The sequence below is a fragment of the Phocoena phocoena genome, chromosome 20, assembly GCF_963924675.1.
Source record: "Phocoena phocoena chromosome 20, mPhoPho1.1, whole genome shotgun sequence".
NCBI lineage: Eukaryota > Metazoa > Chordata > Mammalia > Artiodactyla > Phocoenidae > Phocoena > Phocoena phocoena.
The window spans coordinates 32,463,679-32,490,812 of NC_089238.1; the positions used below are offsets into that span (position 1 = coordinate 32,463,679).

Genomic DNA, 27,134 nt, shown 5'->3' on the forward strand with positions numbered 1-27,134 from the left:
GCCTTCATAGGCCCCCACTCCAGCCCAGCTGCGACAGGCAGTGGCTGTGAATCCCAGACCGCCTTGAGGCTGCCCTGGGCCACTCACCTTCTTGCACACGTAGTCGTTGGGCAGGTAGACAACAGAACGAAGTCTCTTCAGCATGTCGAAGATCATCTGCCGGTCACAGCCCTGGCCCCGAGAGGACGGGAAAGGAGCCGTTGAGAGGAAGGTGTGGGCTCTGGACATTCCAGAGTCTTGAGGGTGGGGACACTGGGTGGGCCATACCTGGAAGAGTGCCACTTTGCTGACGATGTCATAGTTCACATCGATGGCGAGGTCCAGCCGCATCTTATCTGGAAGCTGCACCATCAGCTCTGACTCGTCTGCAAATGAGACCCTGCAAGGTTCAGAGGCACAGCCGGGCCCCTCCTCCACACACACAGGGCCCGTCCACACCACACTGGTGGGGACCCCAGGCACACCATTCCTCTACCACCTGGAACCACTCTAGATTGGGAGGGTATCCTCTCTGCCTCCAGGTGTTTGCCAATGCTGTTCCCTCTGCTGGGAACAACCCCCTTCACCTTCCTGGCTAACCCTACTCATTCTGCAGAACCCAGCACTCATGTCACCTCCTCCAGGAAGCCTTCCCTTGACATCCTCCCACCTAGCTATTATGTTATCAGTCCCTGTGCCATAGCACATATCACACCCTTTACTGCAATTGTTTGCCAATGATCTGTCTTCTCCACTCACATTATAAGAACAACATTAGCAAGAAATGAAGTATTTGGAGCACTTACTATGTGCCAGGCAGTTTCACAGAGTGCTTTACCAAGATGATTTCATTAAATCCTCCCAGCAGCTCAAGAGGTGCCCACTATAATCCACTTTACAGACAAGGACAGGGAGACTCCGGAGGGCAGTGACTTGCCCATGTCCATGCAGCCCAGGGGAATGGAATCAGGACCCCACCCAGGCCCTGTGACTTCACAACCTATGCTGGGAGAGCAGTATGTCTGCCCACCATGGGGTCTATGGTGCACAGCTGAGAGCCTGGCACAGAATGAAGGTCGGTAACTGGAGACAGAAATGTACCACGGGGCCCCTGCCCCGTGCTCTGTCCACTGCACCACAATTAGCTTAGGGCTCAAGTGCTGGGTCTGTGCAACCCTGGGCAGGTCAGAGCCCTCTCTGGTCCTCAACGTGTGCCCCTGTGAAAAGTCACAAGGCTGTCACTAGAACAGAATGAGGCAGTGGAAATGAACATGCCTTGGAAACTGTAGTCATGTGCTTTGTCCACAGACTTGCCAACACCCCCCAACTCAGGAGTCTGTGGGCCTCAAGTGTGGCTTCTTTGAGACCAGAGTGAACCCCACAGAAGCAGTGGGGGGCCCTTTCATTTTTTTGAGGACCTTGGGAGACTCTAGGCACAGTGCCAGTGGTCCATAAGCTTTTCAGAGCCCTCCAAAACAATGTCTAGGCTCTAAAAACAAAATTACTAGCTCCCCAAAATAAAAAGGAAACAGGAAAAACATAAAGTCAATTAACATGTAATTAACCTATTCAAATTTCACTAAGAATTCCATTTAGAATCTGTGAAAACCTCACTATATTTGGAAACAGTTTACAGGTAAGATTCTCCCACTTTGCAAGAATAACGGAGCACACCTCATCATTGCCAAGAAAGCAGAAAGAGCAGTGAATGAAAATGCATTGTTTTAGCCAATTTCAGAAGCAAAGTATAACATCAAAAAATTTTTTTAAATATATTGTAATAAACTCTAATGGAAAATAATCTGAAAAAGAATTTTTTTTAATTTACAAAATATGTATTATATGTATGGATGTATATGAAGAGGAAGAGAGAAGAGAGAAACAGAGACAGAGTCTTCCCTCCTGGTTCCAACTGTACTTCTATTTTCGAATGTACATGCATTTCAAGGTGGGGGGCGGCATTCGGAAGACAAGCCCTTCATGTCTTCAGGGGTCTCCTGATGGCTTAACTTGGGCACTGCCCCATGCCTCCCCAGGCCGCTCTCACTTAAATGTTGGGGCCAAGAGAGGCCCCCATGCTCGGGGCCTCAAGGACACGGGATGAGGCCAGGGCCCAGGAAGGCAGGGCACCGGGTCGGGCTGGGGGAGCTGGTGACAGCTGGGTTGGGGCAGGGAGGGGAGGGGGGGAGGGGGCATGGTCTTACCCAGCATGCCTTGGGAGTGCCAGGTGTACTCATACCAGGTCTTGACCCGGTTCTGCACGGACCTGGGGATCTTGTAGAAGTTCATGTACTTCACTGTGCTGTCCATACAGCTGCGGTAGTAGGTCTTTCCCGCAGTAGCGGCCCCCACCACGTCTCTCATCTGGGGATAAGGAGGGTGGTCAGGGGAGCCGCTGGGTCAGAGCGGGCCCGGGCTCTGGGGACGTGTGTTGTGGGCACATTTACTTAACACAGGCCAGGGGTACGTGCCTGTGGGGCTGGGGGGAGATCAGGAGAGAGGGAATCGCATGTCCACACACAGGTTTTCCGACGATGCTGCACGTGGAGGAGCGAGGCTGCTGGCCCCCTCCCGTGGCCTCAGGTCTCTGGGGCCACACAAGGAGGGAAGGCCTCCCTGGGCTGGGCTGATTCTGGTACAACGTGGCCCCTTGGTGCCAGAGGTCACTTTGACACCACACGCCACCCTCCCGCCCCGCCCCGCGGAAATATGAACCAGGAGCGCTGCTCCTTGGAGCAGAGCCCCTCAAAGGTAACTCTGAGGACCCCTGGTGGTTGCCTCAGGCACTGACTACAGTATGAGCCGCACCCCCAGTACATTAGAATCCACCAGGGACTTCTCTCCAAGGGAAGAGCCCAAATCCTCAGCCCCTGCAGAAAGCCATTCAGCCCAACTCTCCAGCTGTCCCAAAGGACTGACATTTCAAATGGGAAGCAACCTCAGAGAGGAAATGGGACCTACACCTCCATCACCACCCCTTCACTCAGCGGGTCCCAGAGCTCCAGGCTCCTAACTCTCGGCCCAGTGCTGTTCCTGGGCCTAGTCTGAAAGGAACGGGCACAGATGGTGATGCTTCTGGCAGCAGCAAGAGGGCAAAGGGCCCTGCAGGCAGGTGGTTTGGAACAGACTAGTGACCCAGCTACCTGTCCAATCATCACGGAGAAAGCGAAGACACCTGTGAAATAGTTCAGACCCTGGAAGACAATTTCAAAGAGCGTCCTGGGGTCGGGCAGGCCGCCGATGGTGATGAGGGTCTTCACAGCCCAGTAGTAACAGCGAATGTAACTAGGGAGAGAAGAGGAAGGGGACCTCAGTCATCACAGGCCCCGCCCTGTGGATCCTGGGCAGCCTGGCGTGGATACGTGTACACTGTACAAAAGAGAAAAAGCTTTACGGCTCATAAGTGCAAACAAACAAACAAAACCAAAAAAAAAAAAAAGGAAAAAACAAAAACCCTCTCCCAACTTCAGAGCCCTCTGCCGCTTGTAGAGTACGTTCACAGGTACTGTGTGGTTTTGTTGTGGCTCTGCCCCGACCCTGCAGTGACATGTTGTCATCCCCATTTACAGATGTGGAAACTGAGGCTTCCGGAGATTACTTAGAAGACTTGGCAGGAGGATAAACCAGGGTTTTCCGGCTCCTGATGCCTGGGATCCCTCAGTTTCCCTCAATATGTTTTCAATGTCCGCAGTCTTTCCTTTGCTATCCCACCATGAGGTTTAAGAACAAGCTCAAAAGTGGAAGATATCCGGAGGATCACCTTTTCTGACCCTCCCCCTTGCCTGTCCACTAACCAGATAGTGAAATTGAGGGCCGCAGAGGGAAAGGGAACACCCATGGTCACCAACTGGCAAGTTCCAGAGCTCAGACTGGAAACCAGATGTCATCTGCTTCTCTGAGCTAGCACCCACCATCAGTAAGCCTTTGACACAGCTCATGAATCATCGGAAAGGGAGGTATGGGTGATGGGGCCCTACTGTGTGGTAAAAGGCATAGGAAATGCCTGCGCTTGTCTAATTATCACAAAGCAGTGAGAGTCCCTCCCTTTTTTTTTTAAAGTTTTGCATGTTTATTTATAATTACAAGTGTACGTTACTCCAACAGGGCAGCCCCATTGTTACGTTCCAATTTTTAGCCACTAAGTCCTACAAAAATAAACCTAAGCTTTTACAATATCTTAAGCAATACAGAACTAAAATCTTTATAGCTATTTGAAGGGATTTAGTTACCAAGGTGCTTATGTTCATACCTTCAGACTGTGCCCTCCCGCCAGCAAGGTTGAGGTCAGCAGGGCCTAAAGCCAGGGCAGTCTCAGCAGGCTTTCCTGTGCTTCCTGTCCTCCCACCAGGGCACAGGAATTGCCCAGAGCCTGCCCTGGCTCCAGTGTCCTGACACACCCATGTTTCCAGGGTCCCTGCTCTACTGGGAAATGGAGAACATCAACCAGCTGGCCAATCATCTGGTCCAAGAATGACCCCACATTTGTCCTCCCCTGGGCTCTGTTCACCAGCTGTTTTTGCAGCACCACGCTTAGAGCATGGGCTCTGGAGCTGGACCGCCTGGGCTCAAACCCAGCTCTGCCACTTTCTAGCTGTATAACCTGGACAAGTTACTCATCTAGCCAAGCCTCAGCATCCTTCCCCTGAAAGGGACATGGCAATACAGCATTCTTCACAGGGCGATCATGAGGGTGACATGAGGTGCAAAAGAGCGCCTGGCACACGGTGGGCTCTCAGTAAATGTCAGCTATCAGAGCCTTCACTGTCACTGGTGCCAGCAGTGGGGAACAATAGACTCACCTATGTCCTCAAGAAGTTCACTGTCTAGTGGGGACAGGCAAGTCAACGTGCAATGAGCACTGGTGGGTGGGGAAGCAGAGGTTGCTGGGGAGTTGGGGCAGTGCGGGGGCTCTACCTCTGAATAGCTGTGAGGCCTGGGGCAGGGCTCTGGGCCTCCTGACCCCTCATTACCACCTAGTGCAAGAAAAATCTCAGAATCATGAGACAGGCCTGCCCTGTCAATCCCCATCATACCAGTCCTGGCCACCAGAGGGCGTGCTGAGCAGCCTTTAGGAGGACTGAGCTGGGCGCCGCCTGGGTACTGCCTGGGCTCTGGGTGCCACTGGGCCACCAATAGAAGATGAGTGATATCCACACAGCTCCTGCTTTCCCCTAAACCCTTACTGGCTGCAGAAGTCAGCCACTGGCATGGATGGCACATCTTAGGGGCCTCCCAAGTCTTCCATGCCACTGGGTCTGTGGGGACCCCTGCATGCTGCCCCAGACCAGGCCAAAGCAGAGCAGGATGAAGAAACCAAATATTAATATATAGGAACTTAGGTCCTTAAGCTCCCTGGCCTATAGCAGGTGCTCAAGGAATGGTCACTATTTTGAAAGTTATTATTACGGATCATGTTGGATTTCTACAGGAATTCTCCTTCACTACTTGTGCTTTTGCATATCCTGGGGTTCCCAACAGGATTCCATTTCGAAAAGGGTAATGCTGCCAGAAAAGTGTGCCCCTCCACTACGGAGCAGTGAGAACTCCCCAGGGCCATGCAGAGGGAAGTCCCGGATGGTTGGCCCTGTCCTCCCCTGCCCTGCCTGCCATTCCTCCCAGGCCTACCTGTGATGCGGGCCAGGTCCAGGTCCAGGATGTGGGTTTTTAGCCTGTTGGGGCACAAACCCCTTTGAAAAGCTAACAAAAGTTATTAGGAAGCTTCTCCTTAGAAAAGCCAGCATGTTCCCAAAATTTAGTTCCAATTTCAAGGTGTGGTTGTGACCCCCTTAAATCTCTGGACCCCTGGTTAGGAACCCTTTCCTGGTGTGCCGGCTTCCCCATAAGAATGGCCATAGCTAGGAAGTGAGGTCATTGACTCCTGTCCAGGCACAGGCTGGACATGTTACATACTTCATTTATTCTTCACGAGAAATCTGAGTGTAATCCTACCCCATTTTATAGATGAGAAAATTGAGTCTCAGAAAGGGTAAGGGCCTTACCCAAGGCCACAGAGCAAGATTTAATGAATAGCTTCTGTTCTTCCCTTTGCATAGAATGTCTTCGAGTCCTCCCTCTGCCCCCTTGTGAGGGGATGAATGAGTGAATAAATGAGTGAATGAATGGTCTAGTCATGGGCTCAGGAGCAGGGCTGTGGGTGAGTTCAGCCACAGGGAAGAGGGAGCGGGGCCAGTGGTGATGTAGGCGTGCTGGGCCCTGACCCCATCCCTGACACACTCCACCCCACAGCAGATGGCAGGATTCCCCCCACCTGCCTGGTTGCCCTGGACCCTGTGACTCTCTAGGTGAGCTCCCCTCAGGCCACAGGCCCGTCGCAGAGGGTGACAGCTGTGGCCATTGGGGCCAAGGTTGGGGCATCTGTACTGAGAAGGGACTTTCTGGACCAACAACCACTCTAGAGAGAAGCCACCTTGGACACAAGTGGCCTGTTCTAGCGCCAACTGGAAACAAGCACGTGGAGGAGGTGAAAGTGCTGACAGCCGGACTGAGAGCATTTTGTGTCACTAGTGGGCACAGCCCAGGGTGAGGCAGGGCCTGCCTGAGGGGACTCACTGACCCCCTGGGCCTGAACTCTTCCTCCGCCTCTTCGTCACCACAGCTGACCGAGTGCCGGTTGTGGCCTGGCATGGGATCGGTGACTCAGATGCACCCAGTCCTCACAGTTACCTCTTCAAGGTGTGGGCTCCTATTGTCAGACCCATTGGGCAGATCAGGAAACTGAGGCTCAGAGAAACGAAGTGACCCGCCCACTGCTAGCAGGTGGCAGCACCAGGAGTGAGCTCCTGATTCCTGTTTCTAAAGTCTGTGCTCTGAATCTCCAGGCCCATCCCTGACCTTGACCCTAAGTGCTTCTGTCTCCATCCCACACTGCCCTCCATCCTTGTTATCACACAAACCCTCTCTCGACCTTTTCTTTTTTTTTTTTTTTTTGCCCTCACGGACAGGGCCCTAACCCCTAACCAGTTCATCTGTCTGCTTCCTGCCTGTCCTCCCCATCCATCCTCCCATCAGCCATCATTGGGAAAACCATCTTTCTGGGATTCCCCTGGGTCCTGTCATTCTCCTGCTTAAAGGGCTTTGAAAGGCAAGTGGTGAGAGTGTAAATGGGCAGCTTTCAATAACCAACCAAGCCTCAGAAATGAGGTGGTGTACGGGAACTCTCTGTACTTTCCAATCCACTTTTCTGTAAACCTAAAACTGCTCTAAAAAAATAGTCTCTTAATAAAAAAAATAATAATTTTTTTAAACACTTCATAAAATGTTCATACCCTTGGCCCTGCCATCCCTCTGTAGGAATTTATTATGAGGAAACTGTCAGACCAGAAGACAAAGATTCCTAAACACAGACACGCCCTGCAGCATCACCACGTGTCATCATGAAAAAACTGGAGACAACTTAAGTAGCCAATGACAAGGAAATGGCTAAATAAATGGTGGTATCTCTGTGTGGTGGGGCATTGGTATCATGGTTTTTAAATTTTACTGATGGGAAAATATGCACAATATTATGTCATTCTATTTCCTTGTTGGTGACAATTCTTTTCACACTTTCATATTTCTAAAATAAGGATTATCTTATAATCCATGTATACGTTTAATGTAATATTTCCTTTTTTCCCAAAAAGCTATATTGACTCAATAATGTATCATAATTAACTGCATCTTAGACTCAAAGAGAGTATGTTCCCGATCTTTCTTTTATAATCAGAATATATATATATATGTATATGAACAGTAAAAAAGAGACTTCTGCTGGTTTTGCCTAGGGCAGCTCTATCCAATAAAAATATGATGTGATCCACATATGTAATTTAAAATTTTGAGCAACCACATTTTTGAAAAGTAAAAAGAGGTGAAATTAATTTCAATAATGTATTTCAGTTAACCCAAAATATCAAAATTAATATCATATCCACATGTAACCAATATTTTAAAAATTAGGAATAAGACACTAATCCAAAACCTGTGTGTTCTCTACAGCTGCAGCGTATCTCAGTGGCCCTTGCACTTCAAGTGCAGCCAGTGGCTTCGGTATGGCTCAGGTGGGAGGCTGCTTGGTAACCCGGCCCCGCCTCCCTCTATGGATCCTTCCACACACCCTGCCCGCTTCAGCGACAGAGGACCGCTGGCTTCCTGACTCCACTATTTCGCAACTCCACACCTTTCTTCCTGCTGCTCCCTCCCCCCGGGATTCTCTGCCCCTTCCCTCCACCTACCCAGGCCAAGCTCAAACTTAACTTTTCAGAATTGACCATCCCACGTCTCCCTCCCCCCCACCCAGGGCACTGGGCAGATGGTACCACACGTAAGACTCTGTAGCCGTGCTGTCTGGATTCAAACCCTCGCTCTCTGTGTGATCTGGGAAGTCGCTTCACGTCTGTTACCTCATCTGTAAAATGGGGATGCTGATGGTTCCTGTCTAGTGTGATTGTTGGGAGGATTAAGTGAGATACTACGTGAAGTGCTTAGAACAGGGCTGGTCTGTCTAAGCCTTCTCCAATGCTTGCTATTATGAGTATTACTACCATTGTCACCATCATTAACATTTGAGCATGGACCTCTATGTGTGGCAGCTCTCTGGACTGGCAAGTAGATTTCTCCTTGTTTGCTAGCTCCTCCACGGCTAGCGATGCCCAGGAAGCATGTCAAGCAGTATTCCCTGGCCTTGTTCCCGCACAGCCGTGCCCACAGGGTGGAGGAGTGGACACGCACGTGCTGTGAACTGGCCAACTCAGTAGACTTTGGGATGCGAAAGAATCTTTCTAGCAGGTCTTGTTCATGTCTGCCCCCTTTTGCCTGGCACGTGGCAGGTGCTCAGAAAATGTTAGATTAGTGAGGATGTGGAGACTTGGCCCTTGAACCTTATCATGACAATGATTCTTTGGGAGTGAGGTGACCTCGGCAAAATGGCGGCAGTGGGACTCCTTTCTGGGAGTCTTGGTACCGTGAATTATTAAGACACAGGAGGAAGACCGCGGCTCACCTGTTTCCCACGCCATCATAAACCCAGTGAGTGGAGCCAAGGCCCTCATAGGCTGAAGCCCAGTAATACAGACATGAGTTCACATGTAGACTGTAGAGCAGGTAGGCTGTGGTCCTGATAACCCTGCAAAAGAAGGAAAGGCATGAACACAGTAGCAGAAAGGGTGGCAATGACATATCACCCCAGGGGTCAGAACTGCAGGGAACAAGCTAGTCTTCACCCTTCCCAAAGCCCACCTCAGAGCCCTCCCTGTCGGAGCTGCACAGCCCTGCCCAGCTGTCTGGTGTGATGGACACTTGAACGATGGGAACCAGTGGCTGGACTGGGCCAACTGGCTGCTCTGTTGAGACTGTGCTGGTTAGGACTGGTGATACTTGAACAGAAAGTTGTCAAGACTGGGGGCTGGAATAGGCACAGAGCTACATGTGCAGACAATTCCAGGGAACTGGAAGAGCTGAGTGGGGGATGCATCGGGACGGGGGAGCAAAGAAAGGACAGATGCATACAGAGGAGCGCTGCTCCATGAGAGATGGGGAGAGGAGCCCTGTCCCCGAGCGTGGCCTGGCTGGTCCTGGGTCCCAAGCTTGGACATCTGCAAGATGGCCCACTGTGGCCATACAGCCACTACCCCCGTGTTTGAGTGGTTAGGGGGGTCAGTTTCCTGAGCTGAGACTAAATTGAGACCCAGTTCCCTGGAAATGCAGGGGAGCCGTGCGTGTCAACCTACGTGAGACCTCCTCACAATTGGGGGAAATGGGACATTCCTGGTTCTCTAAAAAACAAACATCCCTTCGCAGAAGGGCCAGGAAGAGGCCCGGCTTCCGGTGAGTGGCAGTGGCGAGGGGGCCTGGGGGCCAGGGGAGCCGAAAGGGGAAGTGATGGGGGTAGAGAATTCCTTGCTCCGTTCTTGCTGCAAATGTCCTGGGGCATGTGTGTACGTGCATGTGTGTGCACGTGTGCACTTCTGTGTGTGTCTGTGTGTGTGTGTGTGTGTATGTGTGTAGGGGTCTCACCTGTAAATGTAGGCTTTGCTGAGGATGGATTCCAGGCGGTTGTTAAACTCGAAGAAGGCCATGTACTGGGAGAAACAGCAAGGCATCAGGGGCGGCCCGCTGCCCTCACCTCCCAGACCATTCCCCACAGACCCCCGGTGGGAGCGGGTTGGAGAGTGAACATTCAAAATCAGAGGTCCTTAGCCCTTTGAGGAATGGGGGGCCAGAAACTCCATTTCTGAATCTGATGGAAACCCTGGACCCTCTTCCTTGGAAATTACATATAATCATGTTGTCACAGTTTGTGTATAACTTCAGGGGACTCCTAGACCTTCCAAATCCTATCATGAAACTTTTAAGGTACATGCATCCCAGGTTAAGGACCCTGTTCTCAAGGTTTACTTATAAAGACAACAATTATATAAAGAAACAGCCGCTCTCTGATGTCCTCAAAAGCCTTATTTATAATAATAAAAGTGTAAGATAACTGCCCATTACTGAGCCCTTGTATGACTGCACTTTATACACTTTACCTTAGCACTTATTTACATGTATTATCCTTCTCCTTTCACAGAGAGGAAACTGGCACTCAGGGGAATTCAGGAACTTGCCCAAAACACACAGCTGGTAAGTGACAGAGCCAGGGTTCGAAGCCAGATCACACTCAAAACTGCAAGCTCGGGGCTTCCCTGGTGGTGCAGTGGTTGAGAGTCTGCCTGCCGATGCAGGGGACACGGGTTCGTGCCCCGGTCTGGAAGGATCCCACATGCCGCGGAGCGGCTGGGCCCGTGGGCCATGGCCGCTGGGCCTGTGCGTCCGGAGCCTGTGCTCCGCAGCTGGAGAGGCCACAATGGTGAGAGGCTTGCGTACCGCAAAAAAAAAAAAAAAAAAAAAAAAACCTGCAAGCTCTTTCCACAATGTTACACTTGCCTCTAGATCTCTGCACACATGTTGTTTGACCTTTGAAAATAACATTGATGAAGATTCCCTGTGGGCCACGCTAGCTATCATCCAGGTGTTCATTCTAATTTCCACCCGGAGTTTGCATTGGATGAAGAAGGACCACGGACTTGGATCCTCACCTTGGACCCAAAAAGTTGCATCCTCTGAGTCCTGCTAGATGTTAGGTGCTTGAGTTACGTTCACTACTACCACGTGGACCAAGATATGGATCCAGCCTCTGTATTTGGGGTAAAACTTGGGCTGTGGATCTAACCCTCCTCACTCTGATGTATGGCTCTAAAGCAACCTCTGCCGCCCCTGGAAGGCTGGCATGTGTCAAATAACACTGGTGCCACTTCCAGTTTCCCTCTTCCTCTGGGCAGCCAGGATGCTCAGAAGCAGCTTTCATGCTCCATTCCAGATATGCTTTCTTTTCATCGAGGTACTTGCATTCTTCCAGTTTTTCTCTGCCCTATTTCTCCAAGTTATTAAGGTTATTGCGTTTTCCTCTTTTGTAAATTCCCTCATTACCATTTTGGGGAAGAAGCATCAGGTATTATGTAAGGAGAAAGATGAATTTACTTGGTCTGCCAGAAAAATCCATTTGGGGGATCCTGAGTGCTCTGACTAGCTGTCCACTCTGGTCACATTACAGGATGTTGCCAGGTCTCTACTCTACACTGTGTCACCCTCTCTGAGACATTGGCTCTGCCCCGGTGACAAGAGGAATGGTTGTAGTGACACTGTAATGACAACAACTAATGATGAAACAGGTGTCGGGCTGCATGTTCAAATCCATCCTGGGCACTTCCTGGCTCCTGTGACCTTGGGCAAGTCACCCAAGCTTTCCAAGCCTCTGCTTTTCCATCTTTTAGATGAAGACCATCATAAAGCAGAAATCTCTCTGTTGAATCTCTATAGTAACTGAAAGCATAGACAGTGGAAACAGGCTGCCTGGGTTCAAATCCAGACTCTACTCCTTCCTACCTGAGTGACCTTGGGCAAGTTACTTAACCTCTCTGTGCCTCAGGCATCTCATTTGTGAAATTCTGGTACTAACAACACTCATCTCATGCTGTTGAGGAGTAGGCACTTGTAAAGCCTCCAGAACGATATGTAACACACAGCACAACTAAGAAGCGCTAACGATTGTAAGGAATTTCCCATCTCCCCTCGGGGCCACCCTTCCCAGATGCCTCCTGCTCCCCAGTGCTGCTCAGGCCAGACATTAAGCTGCCACTGCAGGCGCAGAGCACGGAGGAGCTGAAGGCCTTGGATGGTCTTACCTTCAAACAGCGGGGCAAGCGCAGGAGGGGATTCACACCGAATTTCAAGTAGAGAAAGTCCAAGGGCAAGAGGCAGAGCATATCCATCTGAAATCCCAGCAGGACACCACAGTGCATAAAAGAGTATATAACTCCCAGGGTTGTGGGCTGGGGTGAGTGGCAGGGGTCTCCACCATCAATGGAAAGGTGAGGTCAGAATGCCCCTGGAGGGGCTAAAATTAGGGCAGGAGGCATCCTACCAACGAGCTCCACCCCATGCTGGTCCTGGCAGGAACCACATCACATTGGCCCCAAAGCACCCAGGGACCCCAGAGACATCACCTCCCAAGATCCCTGGCACACACCTTAAAGCGCTGAGATTTCAGGTAATTGTTGCGCATCTCCTTTTTGTCTGTCTGGAATAAAATGGAACACTGACTGTGAAATGGCCTGAGAGCTTAATCCCTGACCCCATGGGAGCAGCGATGGAAAGCCCTGCACAACCTCCACCTTCCTATAACAGCCCCATAGATGTGTAGCAGAATGGACCAGCAGAGCTTCGATGAAAGCCTCACAGTCTACAGATAGGGAGGGTCAAGCTCCCGGGGGTGGCATGGTGGGGGAGGGGGGAGGTTGTCCAAGGGCACTCGGCTCAATTCCAACTTCCTGGATGGAAGGCAGGGACATTGAGCTTATTCTCTCTTACCTGGACCATTTGCACCTTATTCACTGAGGAGCTGGCCACTGCCCTGATCAGACCAGGAAAGAGGTTGCTCAGGGAATTCTCTTTCCTCTAAATTGTTTTAGAGGCTCAGACTCAACTTGTCTGCACACAGCGGAGCAGGCTCTGCCAGCATGGGATTTTGAAAAGTGACATGCACAGGGAGATGGGAACTCTGCCAAGTCACGATCAGGACTTAGGTTTTCTCCCTAATGAGCGCACCAGAACACAGGCTCCCAAACTTGTCTGGGTAGTGCTGCAGGAAATGTTGATTGTCAGCAGACACCTGTGCTAAGCATTCTGCATACATCACCTCCATAGATCCTCACAGCAATGGCATGAGGTGCGAGCGATTACTATCCCCATTTTACAGATGAGGAAACTGAGGCTCCACGAGGTGATACAGTTGTCCTGGTTGAGCCGAGATTTGAACCAGGTCTGCCTGTTCTAAAGGTCAATCTCTAGGCCACTTCTTCATCTCTCACTGCATCAGGTGGTCCAGGAAGCATTTCACCCATGAGCAAGACTTGATGTGTGTAATTTGAACGTATCAAAGATGTGTGAAACAAGCAATGATGCTGTTGAATAAGCATGGGTGGACGTCCTGAGATTTCCTTGTTCATTTAGCTTCTGGTCCCTCCCAGCGTCAGGGGTCAGCCCCACGAATGCTCTGGCTGCAGGGTCTGCTCCCAGCCACCCCCCCACACCTGTCTGTGACTCACAATGATGTCCCCGCCTCTGACAAACTGCAGACGCAGCTGGAACACGGTGATGTCCAGGAGGTAGATGAGGTCACACAGGTAATCCACCAGCAGCCAGAGGTGGATGTTGTCCGGCATCTGGTAGGGGAAGGCCCAGCGCACGGGAATCAGCCAACAGTTCCAGTTCCAGGCCAGCACCACGAAGAACAGCCACAGGATGTACATCAGGTCTGCAGGGGTGGGAGGGGCCAGGAATATGCTAGAACATCAGCCAGAGAAGGGCTCCTCACCACGGGATGAGGGTGGGGCTTTCCTCTTCCCACTTGTCTGTCTGCACTTTCCTACAAGCCCTATATGCGGTCCTTCTGTAATTTCGGGGTGGGGGGGCATGTAAAACTATCGTTGATATAAAAATAAATCACGGCTAGGCCCTAACAAATTGAGTACTCTGAGTAGGGGATATGGGATATGGGGTCATTACTAGTTAATAGACAGCTAACCAGAAAACACTTCTGCTCTCATCCTTGTTGAAATTTTTCCAAAAATGTATTTCCTGCCTTTGTAAATACACAACAGTAAATAATGCATAGAAGATGGACAGATGGATATACAGATGGACAAGTGCATGGATGGATGGATGGATACTGTAGGTCACCTGGGCATTTTATCATTTATCTATTTATTTTTGTTTTTAATTTTTTTGACCACGCTGGGCAGCCTGTGGGATCTTAGTTCCCCGACCGGCGATCAAACCCATGCCCCCTGTAGTAGAAGCGCAGAGTCCTAACCACTGGACCACCAGGGAATTCCCCCCACCTGGGCATTTTAAAGGACCAATGGACACCAGGGTTGAAGTCCTGCCCCCCAAATGACTTCTTGTGTGTCCTTAGGAAAGTTCCTCTCTGGCACCTGTTCTGTCCTCCTCAGAGAAGTCATAAGGAGAAGTCAGATAAAAAAGGCAGGGCGATCCTTTGTAAACTGTGAAGTGCTGTGCACATATGAAGCGTCGTTATTCCTGAAGAATACAAAACGGGCTAAAAGGCAAGTGAGAGGGACTTCACTTTAGATGTTGGAAGAACTTTTCCCCTTTTCTGCTCAGAGCAGCAGCTCTGGGAAGGAGCCAGGAAGAGCAGAGTAGAAAAAAGACTTGGCCAAGAGTCAGGAGTCCTGAGTCTGCCACTGACTAGTTGTGTCTTTAGGCCAGTTAACTTCTCTGTACCTTAGTTTGCTTGTCTGTTAAGATGGGTATGACCTTATGTTCCTAGTTCAGGGACTTCGTTAGTTTGGGGCCCGCCCTTGCACTGCCCCCACCCCCTCCCATTCTCCTGCCCTCTCATGTGACATGTGGCAACGCCCACCGCCTTCCCAGGACTCACTGGTCATCGGGTCGATGCTCTGGGGAAACTGGCACTTCTTCCAGGGGCGGCGTTTGAACTTGCAGCAGAGCATTTCACAATAGTGTTCCTCCTCCACCTGCCCTGCTTCAGCTGGCTTCACATCCAGGGCCGGCTCTGGGGCTTTCTTGGCTGGGGCTATGGGATGACACTGTGACCCTCTGACCCAGCCCTGAGGCTCGGGTAGAGGATGCAAAGAGAAGGCTCTCAGGACTTCCCTTGTGGCGCAGTGGTTAAGAATCCACCTGCCAGTGCAGGGGACACGGGTTCAAGCCCCGGTCCGGGAAGATCCCACACTGCGGAGCAACTAAGCCTGTGTGCCACAACTACTGAAGCCTGCAAACCACAACTACTGAAGCCCGTGCGCCACAACTACTGAAACCCATGCACCTGGAGCCCGTACTCCGCAACAAGAGAAGTCACCGTAATGAGAAGCCCGCACACTGCAACGGAGGGTAGCCCCTGCTCGCCACAACTAGAGAAAGCCCGCACGCAGCAACAAAGACCCAACGCAGCCAAAAATAAATAAATAAATTAATTAATTAAAACAAAAAAAAGAGAAGGCTCACAACTGCAGGCTCTGGAACTGAAGCTGAGGGGACCCTGGCACCATCCCATAACCTGCTACAAGCTCTGGGTGCTCTCCTGCAGCAAACCACAAAGATCCTCCTTAATAGCAACCTGGGCACCTGCTCTGAACTCTTACAGCTACCAGTCTGGGACTGCTTCTCAGGAACTGCCTAAAATGAGGTGTTTCTGGGCAAGTTGGATGTTTCAGTTGAGTGTGTGCTTGTGTGTCTGTGCTTGGACCCCTTGGTTTCTCTGGAGGGCTAGGGGCATTGGTACCCAGAACTTCCACCACCCAGGGCCAGAAATCAGGAAAACATTGTTCTAGGTTTTTCAGAGCAGAAATCTCAGCTGTCTCATCTGTAAAACAAGACACCAGATGGGATCACAGTTTTCCTGTGCATCTATGGTGATGTTGTTGGTGAGCTAGAAATTGGTTCTTACAGGTTTAATATGGCTATGTTTCCAGCTTTAGGAGTGTGAAGTCAGGCTCTGCTAGGTCCACTGTTGGCACCATGAGTTCTAAGGCACAACCCTCCTTTGAAAAGACCTAGAAAACCTCCCTGGTGAGACAGCATGGTTCTTATTTCCTCCTGGCACTTTGAAAGCAGGAAACTTTCAGGTAACCTCATAAAAATACTGCAATGGAGGCCTCTGAAAAATAAGACTGTGTAGTTCCAGAGTGGGTTACGGACACCATCTAAGTGCAAGACCATGAGATACATCCCAGGGTGGACCACCTGCCCGCCAGTGGGAAAGGGGCAGGGGGTCAACAAGGGAACTTGCCCTGTGGGAGGGAGAGCCAAGTACAACTGGATCACTGGTCAGAACTTTGACATTCTTTCCTCCCCTGGACACGTAGCTAAACCTGTACATAAAGGACCTCAAATTCCAGAGAATGGAGATCTGGGCTTCTCTCAAGCACCCCAACCGTTTCCTTGGGGCCACCCTCCCCAAGAATTGACAGGGGCCTTAAGGGGCCCCACCCCACCCCTGGTCAGGTGGCCCAGCCCCAGCTCTGGACTCACAGGGCTTGGGGCTCTCTTCGTCAGAGGTGACATCAGGGTCGATGAGCTTCTCCTTCACCTTCTCCGTCCGCTCCTTGAAAAGCTTCACCAGCTCCTGGAGCCGGTTGTTGATGAGGGCACTGGTCTGGCTGTCTGTGGAGGCTGCGCGGTCCTGGTCACTGAGGGAACACCACCCAGAGCTGAGCGGGCTGCCTGGGGAGGGACCCCTGCACCACCGGGCAAGAGCTGAATCTATATCCCACCTGGCCTTAGGGGGTAAATCCTGGCCCAGTCTTCTTCTGACATCAAAACATCAAACCCACCTTAATATCTCCTGGGAGGAAAAACACCCGGGTGCCCAGCTTTCAGAAAATGTACCACAAATGCTCTGATTCAGATGGGCAATTCCAGAAAAACTCGGATTCCACTTGTGATTTAGGGGGAAACTCTGGAACTCAGTTCAGGGCTGTTAGTCTCAGTGTGGGGTTCACATGAGATACAGGACAGATCAGAGAGGGGACAGGGGCTACTTTTTTAGGCTTAGGAAATAACTGATGGAAAAAACAGTGCAGGGAATTCCCTGGCTGGCTGGTGGTTAGGACTCTGTGCTCTCACTGCCGAGGGCCCAGGTTCGATCCCTGGTCAGGGAACTAAGATCCTAGAAGCAGCACAGCGCAGCCTAAATAAGTAAATAGATAGATAAATAAATAAATATTAAAGACAGTGGAGGTACATTACATATTCTTTTAATTTGTAGGAATTTAAACTGCATGAACTTGCAGCAAGGGAGAGACAGACACAGACAGAGAGAATGAATGAAAGTCTTCCGCTCAGTGTGTGTCAAGAGCCCTGGGTGAGTTGAGACGGGCGGCCGTGTGAACCAGCCTATGTTCTATGTTCCCCTCTGAGTAGCCTGTGATCTTCTTGCTGAGCTGAGGGTAACATTAATGTTTACAGATCTACTGGTTTTTTTCATACATTGAGGCACTGAAACTCAAGCCAGCTACTCTTCTTGTGCTCAGTTGAGGGAGCTAGCTGGAGAAAATCAGTGTGGGGGGGTCATAATGAGAGATAGTGCTGGGGGGCAGAGGAGACACGAGCTGCTCACCCACACCCACTCCCTCCTGCAGGGAGGGGTCACCACGCAGCCAGCGACTACGTTGCTCAGGTGTGGCCGTGCGAGCTCTCACGGGTGGACATGCTAGTGCAATTCCGGGCCTCCTTGTGGAAGAGCGTCCCGGCACTCCCCCTTTCTAGTGGTGACCAGCAGGGTCTTGAAAGCCACACAAAGACGGCAGAGCCACTGTTGGCTGGGGCCCTAAATGACGGCAGGGGGCAGAGCCTTCCACTGACCTGAAACACACCACCAGTGACACAACTGTGACATATGAGACGTCTTGTTCCTTAAGCCACTGAATCATTGAGGTCTATTTGTTATAGCATCTTAACCTACTGAGGTAATACATGGGGTTCCATGCTGACCACCTTAAGAGTTTTCAAAGGTAATTTTTATTATTATACCTGATTTCTGGCTTATTTTCTGATATTAAACCCTAATCCAACCCCTACCCTACTGCATAAGATGTGACTCCACGGTATGCTAAAATGGATCACTGGACTATACGTGAGGTTTGGGTTTTTTCCTGCTTCTTTTGCTTTTCTGAACTTTTCACAATACCGTTAAGCATAAACTCCATAAAATTATGGACAGAAAAAAAGACTGGAAGGAAAGTATATTGTCTCCTAAGGTCACTCCAGAAGCTATGCCTGGAGAGGAGGTGAGGATCCCAGGCCAGAGCCCAGGGCTGGGGTATTCACTGTCACCAGCCTACGTAGACCCTTCAGGAAAACACCTCCCACTGGCCCAGCCCTTGTGACACTTCGATGTCAGAGACACAGGTCCCGATGCCCTCGTAGTGGCCTCTAAACATTGTTCCACAGACCAGTTGCATCAGAATCAGCTGGGGAGCTTCTAAAGATGTGGATTCCCCAGGGCCCACTCTCTGTGGTTCTGGACACAGCTGGGCCCAGACTTTGAGCCCATTCTGCACACCAGATTTTTCAGAATTTCTGGGCTGGTCAGAAGCAGCCTGGGCAGGAGACCCGGCCCTCTCTTACTGCCGGGAAGCCACTGGCACAGTCTGCCTTGGGGTGGAAGGTTCTAAAAACATCCATTCTCCCCCCAACTCACCTCCCTTTGCTTGCCCATCCCCACCCAGACTTCTGGTTCCCTGAGACCCCAGAGGCGGCCCCCACTTACTCAGTGCCCTGCGGGCTGGTGGGGTCCGAACAAGCGACCACGGGCGATACAGCCGGTGACAGCATCTTGAGCTCTTCAGCCTCATCATCTTGGGAGCACAGCCTCTTCCTGCAAGAGCACAGACATGGAAGGGAGGGGCCTTCAGGGAGGCAGGGGCCGCGAGGGGGTGAACCAACTTTGAGCCCTGCAGATCACCCAGAGCGAATCCTGGGGGGGGAGGTGGGGACAGAGGACGGTGCTGCCAAAGGGTCCTCGCTTGCCTGCAGGGAAACAAAAAAGAGAAGAGGGGACACATCCAACCTCTGGATCTCGGTCTCTGCATCCATTCAATGGCCTAGCATAAAAGTAACAGCACTGACTTGGGATCAGGCAAACCCGAATTTGCACCCCAGCCCTGCTTCTTCCCAGTGTGTGACCTTGGCAAGTTACTCAAACCCTCTGAGCTGCCTCAGTTTTCCCCCTCTATAAAATGGGACTTAAACCTACCCAGTTCAATGAGGTGCTTATCACTCAGTCGGGTCTCCCTTCCACCTCCCAGTCTGAGGGCACTGCCCTTCCCAGTCCACCCCGTCCCCTTCTCCATCACACCACCCTTCCAGCTACTGAGAAGGTGCGAGGGCTCACATTCCATCTTATTAACTCTCCTGGAAGCTCAGCTTCTCTCCCTTTGCAGATGTGCCCCTGGCTGGAAAAGCTGACACCCATGGGCCATGAAGTCTGTTTTCCAGCTCATGGTGCGACCTGGGGAAAGCCCATCCCCTCCTGGAGTTCCCGCTTCCCTATCTGAAGAATGAAGGCTCAATTATGTCCAGGTCCCCATCATTCAGTCCAAGTCTGCCACAGAGTGCTGCATTTGGAATCACTGGTGTCTCAGCTGCTGGTGTCTAGATTTGAATCCACTTGGTACTTGTCCCATACTCAACCACTGTGACTCAGGATTCCATCATTAGGGCTTGTAAAGGGATACAGTCAGAGGGATGTGCAGCATTTGCTTTATTCCACAAGGCTCTGAAACCACCCTATTACCTTCTGCGAACTCGCCTAGAATGGCAAAGCTCATGGGTTCACCTCTTTTACGCTCTAATTAAAAGGATGCCTGCAAACAAGAAGACTGGGGCAAAAATCTCACAACTGGGACTTAAACTCAGGCCTCCTGCTCCCAGCCCAGTGCCCTCTCCGGGCCTGGAGAGAATCAAGAGTGTGGAACTAAATCAGCAGCTATGCTCCTCCAGCACCGCCCAGTGCCTGGCCCTGTGTTGAGCACCTCACATACAGTAGCTTGTTGAATTTTCATAATCCTAGTAGATAGGGGATGTTTGGGATTCACTCCAAACCACAGCATTGCACTGTGAGAAGGGCCTTGCCCATGCACCCCTCTGTTTTGGTGGCTTTTCTGCTCCCATCAGTTGCCCCCAGTGCTCATTCCATCCCGGACCACAGGCAGCCGCGCTGGCCTCTCATGTCAGGCATCAGAATTCCCTCTTGACGCCAAGCTCAGGCTGAGGCGTCCCAGTTTCTCACAGTCACATTCTCCTTAGCACTCTCTGGAAAAATCTTGTGTGATTACTTGTTCATTGTCTATCTTGGCCCCACTGGAATGTCAGCGCCATGAGGGCAGGCCCCTCTCAGGCTTCTCCCTGATGCAACCACAGCACCTAGAGCAGAGCCTGGCACATAAAGATGTTCAGTAAATGTTTGCAAATGAATGAAAGAATGATAATAAGAGGAGCCTCACAGACCCAGCTCATAAGCAAAAGGCAGGAGGTTTTTTTTTTTTGCGGTATGCAGGCCTCTCACTGTCGTGGCCTCTCCCGTTGCAGAGCACAGGCTCCAGGCGCGCAAGCTCAGCGGCCATGGCTCACGGGCCCAGCCGCTCCGTGGCATGTGGGATCTTCCCGGACCGGGGCACAAACCCGTGTCCCCTGCATCGGCAGGCAGACTCTCAACCACTGTGCCACCAGGGAAGCCCCAGGAGGCCTTGATTCTTGTCCCAAGTGATTTTAGTACCCTCCCTCCTCCCGAATATCCACCTCTAACCCAGCCTGTACAGTTTCCCTACCCTTATAAAGGGAACAGAGAGAGGTAGACCAGATGTCTACAATTATGGTGGTGCCTTATCTTCTGCTCTCTGTACTCTGTGCATGATTCAGTGAATTAAACATGAGGACTGATGTGTCTGTGAGCTGGGTGAGATTATGACTCTTTTCTCCACATCAAAATCTGGGAGCCTTCTGTTTGCTACGTCCAACCATCTCTGTTTTGGCAGTCTTCTGACCTCAGCTGAGAAATTACTCAAGGGTTCATGGATAAAAGCAAGAATTAATCAAGAAAAAAGAACCATCCCGCAATCTAGCCAGCAAAGGAGATGCACTGGCAGCTCCCCTTTAGCTTAATTAACCATTCACACAGCACTGTACTGCAGTTCACAGACTACCTACAGCTCTATGCAGGCCCTCTCTCAGTTACCTGGCTCAGGTTGTCCAAAACCAACTCTAACCATGCAGCAACCAACCTATCTCGAGAGGCACAAAAACGCACGCAACCCTGACCAGGAAACCCACTCTCGAGAAAGGAGCCCAAGGACAGAGGGCAGAAGACCAAAGAGATATTTGTAGCACCACTGTGGACAGTATTCAACAACAGAGGATTGTTATGTCTATCCTGGCACATGCAGCTGGAGGATGTCAACACAGCATCACAATGTGTTAAGGAAACAGACTAGCAATATGGAAAAGGGCTCAATAAATAAGATGTGGTCTCAAATGAGATATGATCCAATCACTCCTTCAACTAAAACCACTCAAAAGCATGGGCCCACGGACAAGGTATGAAAGAGGAGGCAGAAAAATAAAAGTACCACCTAGAGTGGTGGGATTAGGGATGGTTATTATATCTAGTGTTCTTTGGTATGTCCATTGTATTATTTAACAATAAAATTAGCCCTGTCACATTTATTACCCCCTTCAAATGTACAATTGAGGGTATTCTGGACAGGACTTCCTCAGAGAGCTCTTTCTATAGAGCCTGAAGCCAGAAATTAGGAGAACTGAAAATGGTGGGGCCATAGTCCCAGCGCTGACAGCAACTCGCTGAGTGACTTGGGCCAGCTTCTTCCCCTCTCTGGCCCCAGTGTCCTCAAATGCCAAATGCACAGGTGGTACTATGCTATGAAAAGCCCAAGAGAAGCATAAAAGGTGACCTGAGGCTCCCTGTGGCTGATCCTGGGACCCCAAGTGTGTTGCATTTGGCAGGAGACGGGGGCAGAGACACGGGAGAGGGTGGATTCTCCTCCTCGTTGAGGGGTTGGCTATCAGCATCAGCGTCTTCCACCTGCACTTCCGGGTGCTCTTCCGTGGGAGAGGGTGGATTCTCCTCCTCGTTGAGGGGCTGGCTGTCAGCATCAGCGTCTTCCACCTGCACTTCCGGGTGCTCTTCCATGGCAGGTACTGGGGAGAGGGAGGAGGCACAGCATCAGAGAGAAGCCAGGTCCCAGGGCCTTGCTGTGTTCTACACGGAAGCCACAGAAAGCATGTGTGGAGGGGCCTCTGGAAGTCTTGCCTCCCAACAGGGCCCACAGGAGAGATCCATGCAGGGGGCACAACGATGCAGAGCCCAGGGCCCTCTGACAGCCACGCCCATGCCAGCCACTAACCCAGGAGCCACAGAAGAAACCACAATGCCACAGAAGCCACAGGAGCTCCTGGACACAGCCTGGAGCCCAAAATCCAGCCTGGTTTCCCTGGGCCTGGAGAAGCATCAAGGCCCTGGGGTGGGTGATGGGGGTGCATCACTCAGGTAGAGCATGGGGAGCCTGGGGGTGCCACGTCCTAGGGCCTGGCCTGGTGCGGCCTGGCTCAGCTGCTTCCCCTCTCTGGGCCTCAGTTTCCCCATCCCAAGGTAGGAGTGACGAGGCTTTCCCAGGCCTGTGGGGGCATGAGACACGGGCTAAAGGGCCTCACACTCTTTTTATATTTGACTTACCATGTTGTGTCAATCTCTGCTGTACAGCAAAGTGACTCAGTTATACACATATCAACATTCCTTTTTTTCATATTCTTTTCTATTATGGTTTGTCACAGGATATTGAATATAGTTCCCTGTGCTCTACAGTAGGACCTTGTTGTTTATCCATCCTATGTATAATAGTTTACCTCTGCTAATCCCAAACTCCCAGTCCTTCCCTCCCCACCCCACTCCCCTTTGGCAACCACCAGTCTGTTCTCTATGTCTGTGAGTCTGTTTCTATCTTGTAGATAGGTTCATTTGTGCCATATTTAGATTCCACATGTAAGTGGTATCATATGGTATTTGTCTTTCTCTTTCTGACTTACTTCACTTGGAGTGATAATCTCTAGGTGCATTCATGTTGCTGCAAATGACCTTATTTCATTCTTTTTTATGGCTGAGTAGTATTCCATTGTATATATGCACCACATCTTCTTTCCATTCTTCCGTCAATGGACATGTAGGTTGTTTTCATATCTTGGCTATTGTGAATAGTGCTGCTATGAACATAGGGGTGCATGCATCTTTCTGAATTATAGTTTTGTCTGGGTATATGCCCAGGAGTAGGATTGCTGGATCATATGGCAACTCTAGTTTTAGTTTTCTGAGGAACCTCCATACTGTTCTCCATAGTGGCTGCACCAATTTACATTCCCACCAAGAGTATAGGAGGGTTCCCTTTTCTCCACACCCTCTCCAGCATTTGTTATTTGTAGACTTTTTAATGATAGCTATTCTGACCAGTGTGAGGTGGTACCTCAATGCAGTTTTGATTTGCATTTCTCTAATAATTAGTGATGTTGAGCATCTTTTCATGTGTCTATTGGCCGTCTCTATGCCTTCTTTGGAGAAACGTCTATTAACGTCTTCTGCCCATTTTTCAATTGGGTTGTTTTGTTGTTGTGTTGGGTTGTATGAGCTGTTTGTATATTTTGGAGATTAAGCCCTTGTCTGTCACATCATTTGCAAATATTTTCTCCCATTCCCTAGGTTGTCTTTTTTTTGTTTTTGTTTTTAATGGTTTCCTTTGCTGTGCAAAAGCTTGAAAGCTTGATTAGGTCCCATTTGTTTATTTTTGCTTTTATTTCTATTGCCTTGGGAGACTGACCTAGGAAAACATTGGTACTATTTATGTCAGAGAATGTTTTGCCTATGTTCTCTTCTTGGAGTTTTATGGTGTCATGTGTTATGTTTGAGTCTTTAAGCCATTTTGAGTTTATTGTTGTGTATGCTATGAGGGTGTGTTCTACTTCATTGATTTACATGCAGCTGTCCAACTTTCCCAGCACCACTTTCTGAAGAGACTGTCTTTTCCCCATTTTATATTCCTGCCTCCTTTGTCAAAGATTAATTGACTGTAGGTGTGTGGGTTTATTTCTGGGCTCTCTATTCTGTTCCATTGATCCGTATGTATGTTTTTGTAGCAGTACGATGCTGTTTTGGTTACGGTAGCTTTGTAGTATTGTCTGAAGTCTGGGAGAGTTATGCCTCCTGCTTTGCTTTTTCTCCTCAGGATTGCTTTGGCAATTCTGGGTCTTTTATGGTTCCATATAAATTTTTTGATTATTTGTTCTAGTTCTGTGAAAAATGTCTTGGGTATTTTGATAGGGATCATATTAAATCTGTAGATTGCTTTGGGTAGTATTGTCGTTTTAACAATATTAATTCTTCCAATCCAAGAGCATGGGATATCTTTCCATCTCTTTGAATCCTCTTTAATTTCCTTTATTAATGTTTCATGGTTTTCAGCGTATAAGTCTTTCACCTCCTTGGTCAGGTTTATTCCTTGGCATTTTATTTTATTTTTTCTGGTGCTGTTTTAAAAGGTATTCTTTTTTTACATTCCCTTTCTGATATATCATTGTTAGTGTAAAGAAATGCAACCGATTTTTGAATGTTCATCCTGTATCCTACTACTTTGCTGAACTCATTTATTAGATCTAGTGGTTTTTGCATGGAGTCCTTAGGATTTTCTATATATAGTATCACGTTTTTGCATAGAGTGACAGTTTTACCTCTTCAGGGTCTCACAGGAGAGAGACACGGTGCAGTGGGGACGTCCCCCTGCTTCCCTGAAGACCTTGAGAGAGGTGAGCTGGAGGTGGGCCAGGGGCGTGGAGGCAGCCAGGACAAGGGCAGCTTCTCAAAAATGCTCAGGGGCCCCCAGCATGGCCCCCAGGCAGCAAAAAAACACCCTGGTCTCAGCATCCATGAAGCTGTCTCACGGAATCTGGGAAGAAGAAGGTGGTGCCCTTACCCCCTGCCTCGCCCTGCACAAGACCCTATGAACTCAATCACTCCCAGGGGAGGGCGGAGAACTCCTAAGCCTGATGTTTCATTTCCTGCCAGCTTGGCAGAGTAGAAACTCAAAGTAGAAATTATATTCGTTTATATTATACTGATTTATAGAATAAGAATACTATAATTCCGAATATAAAGAATATCTTATGCTTAAATTGGTTTAGAGAATAACAATATTTACCGTTAAGCACTTCCTATATGCCTGCTAGGCATTAGTTTCACTAAACTCTAAGCGCTTTATATATATAAACTCCTTCATCGTTCCCGGCCACTCTATGAGGTCCCTGTTACCATAGTCCCCATTTTGTGGAGAAGGAAACCGAAGCACAGAGAGATTAAGAAACTTTCAGCAGAGCCCAGATTTGGACCCAGGCAGCCTGGCTCCAGAGCTGAAACTCTTATCCCATCCTGAGGTTGGTGACCAACATATGTAGAGGCCTCTGTCAAATTGAAACCTCGGCTGAGAGGTGCCAAGCAGCACCACTGAAATGGGAATAATGTTCTCACTACATGCCGTCACCGCCTTGTCTGCAGCATCTAAGATCATGGTGTGTCCTACTGTTTAGATTGGGCATAGGTAGAAACCATATATAAGACCCGCAAACTATCACCGAAGGACCTTGCTCTTGATCCTAGATAGTAAATGTTTTAGAACCAAGTCTGGGGAAGAAGGCCTTGATTTACATCTCTCTATTAATCTGTGTTGTAAATTCGACCACTACCGTGACCAATACCAAGCCTTATATAAATCCCTGTTTTTTAGATCTTTTAATTATCTGAAAGATTTTTTTGACTGACAATATTTTCTATTTCTCTACTTGTTTTACTTTTAATGGCTAATGTCGTCATTTTATAAATAGTCTGTATTAATGAATATTTAAACAGTGCTGCAGTAAACATCCTTGCCTACTCATCAGTAAATAAAATAAAATCATCACGTGTCAACGACAGCCGGTTCAACCTACTGTCCCAATGTGTCACTGGGACTATTTCTCAAAGTGTGGGGCTCCCAGGGACCAGAGAAGGCACACGACGATTTTAGGTGGCACAGCCAAGGCAAAGGATGATAGAGCGGAACCATTCCTCCCTGTCCGGTTCCGTCTGGATCCTGAGAAGGCAGAGAGAAAGCCTCAAGTTAGTGCTGCTATGGCCTTAACACCCCTCTGATACGTCTGAATCCCCCTTTGCAGCTGGGAGAGCAGACTCAGCTATGAGCCTTCAGCAGGCCACGTACCTCACTAGAAACTACCGACTCCACATTGTTCTCCATACCTTTGTGGTTATTTCTATTTATGTCTTCTCTATATTTATGGCAGGCCATGCTGGTTTTCCATTTGAATTATAATGTAAAGCTTCCTGTTTAAATACACTCAATTAAATGAAAAAAGTGAATCCACTGAAAGAAAGATGGTAAGTAAATAAATGCAGAGTTGGTACAGAGTGCACAAAACTCGAGCCGTGATATAAGGGTAGAGGGCGTGGAAGACCCTTTGGAGTGACGAGATTTAGGCCCTACCCGGAACACTGAGCCTGGCATGTCATCCCCTGTCTTGGGGTTGATCACGTGCCACCTTGCCCCCAACTCTGTGCCCACCCCAGGCCAGGAGGAGGGAGAGGACGAGAGTGGATCTCTTCTTGTGAAATGTTCAGCTCAACCTGCCTGTGAATCTCAGAGGCAACCTTGCCCAGTGTAATCCAAAAACAAACAAACAAATTAAAGGGAAAATGGCAAGTCTGGTTTGAGTCAAGGCAGAAAGTGACAGAGGTTAGCCCAGAGGCACCAGTATGTCCCCCAGCACTTTCCAAAGGCCACTGAGGGGATCTTGTCACAATTAAATGGATCCAGACAGGCTCTCTCTCTGCACTGGCCCCTGAGGATGCCTCCTCTGGGTCTGCCTGTCAGCACCTGGGGGCCTCCCCTTTCCTGAAAGGGAATTTGCTGAGCAGGTAACAACAGTCCTCAGAAAGTCTAGCTCCCAGCCAACTCTCAAGGTCGGTA

The 27,134-nt window shown here is 49.7% G+C and overlaps 1 protein-coding gene across 1 annotated transcript in view; it reads right to left on the reverse strand.

Moving 5' to 3' along the window:
* Positions 1-27,134, reverse strand: part of CNGB1 (cyclic nucleotide gated channel subunit beta 1) — a 66,020-nt gene that overhangs the window by 13,004 nt on the left and 25,882 nt on the right. Inside the window, exons 16-29 of the mRNA XM_065898467.1 lie at positions 22,244-22,275; positions 22,029-22,159; positions 18,830-18,937; positions 16,591-16,748; positions 14,978-15,133; positions 13,623-13,831; positions 12,545-12,595; positions 12,201-12,287; positions 9,994-10,058; positions 8,981-9,103; positions 3,123-3,264; positions 2,184-2,343; positions 268-365; positions 88-171 (exon numbers count right to left, since the gene is read on the reverse strand). Coding sequence (XP_065754539.1) covers positions 88-171; positions 268-365; positions 2,184-2,343; positions 3,123-3,264; positions 8,981-9,103; positions 9,994-10,058; positions 12,201-12,287; positions 12,545-12,595; positions 13,623-13,831; positions 14,978-15,133; positions 16,591-16,748; positions 18,830-18,937; positions 22,029-22,159; positions 22,244-22,275 — 1,604 coding nt within the window. The remainder of the gene's footprint in view (positions 1-87; positions 172-267; positions 366-2,183; positions 2,344-3,122; positions 3,265-8,980; positions 9,104-9,993; positions 10,059-12,200; positions 12,288-12,544; positions 12,596-13,622; positions 13,832-14,977; positions 15,134-16,590; positions 16,749-18,829; positions 18,938-22,028; positions 22,160-22,243; positions 22,276-27,134) is intronic.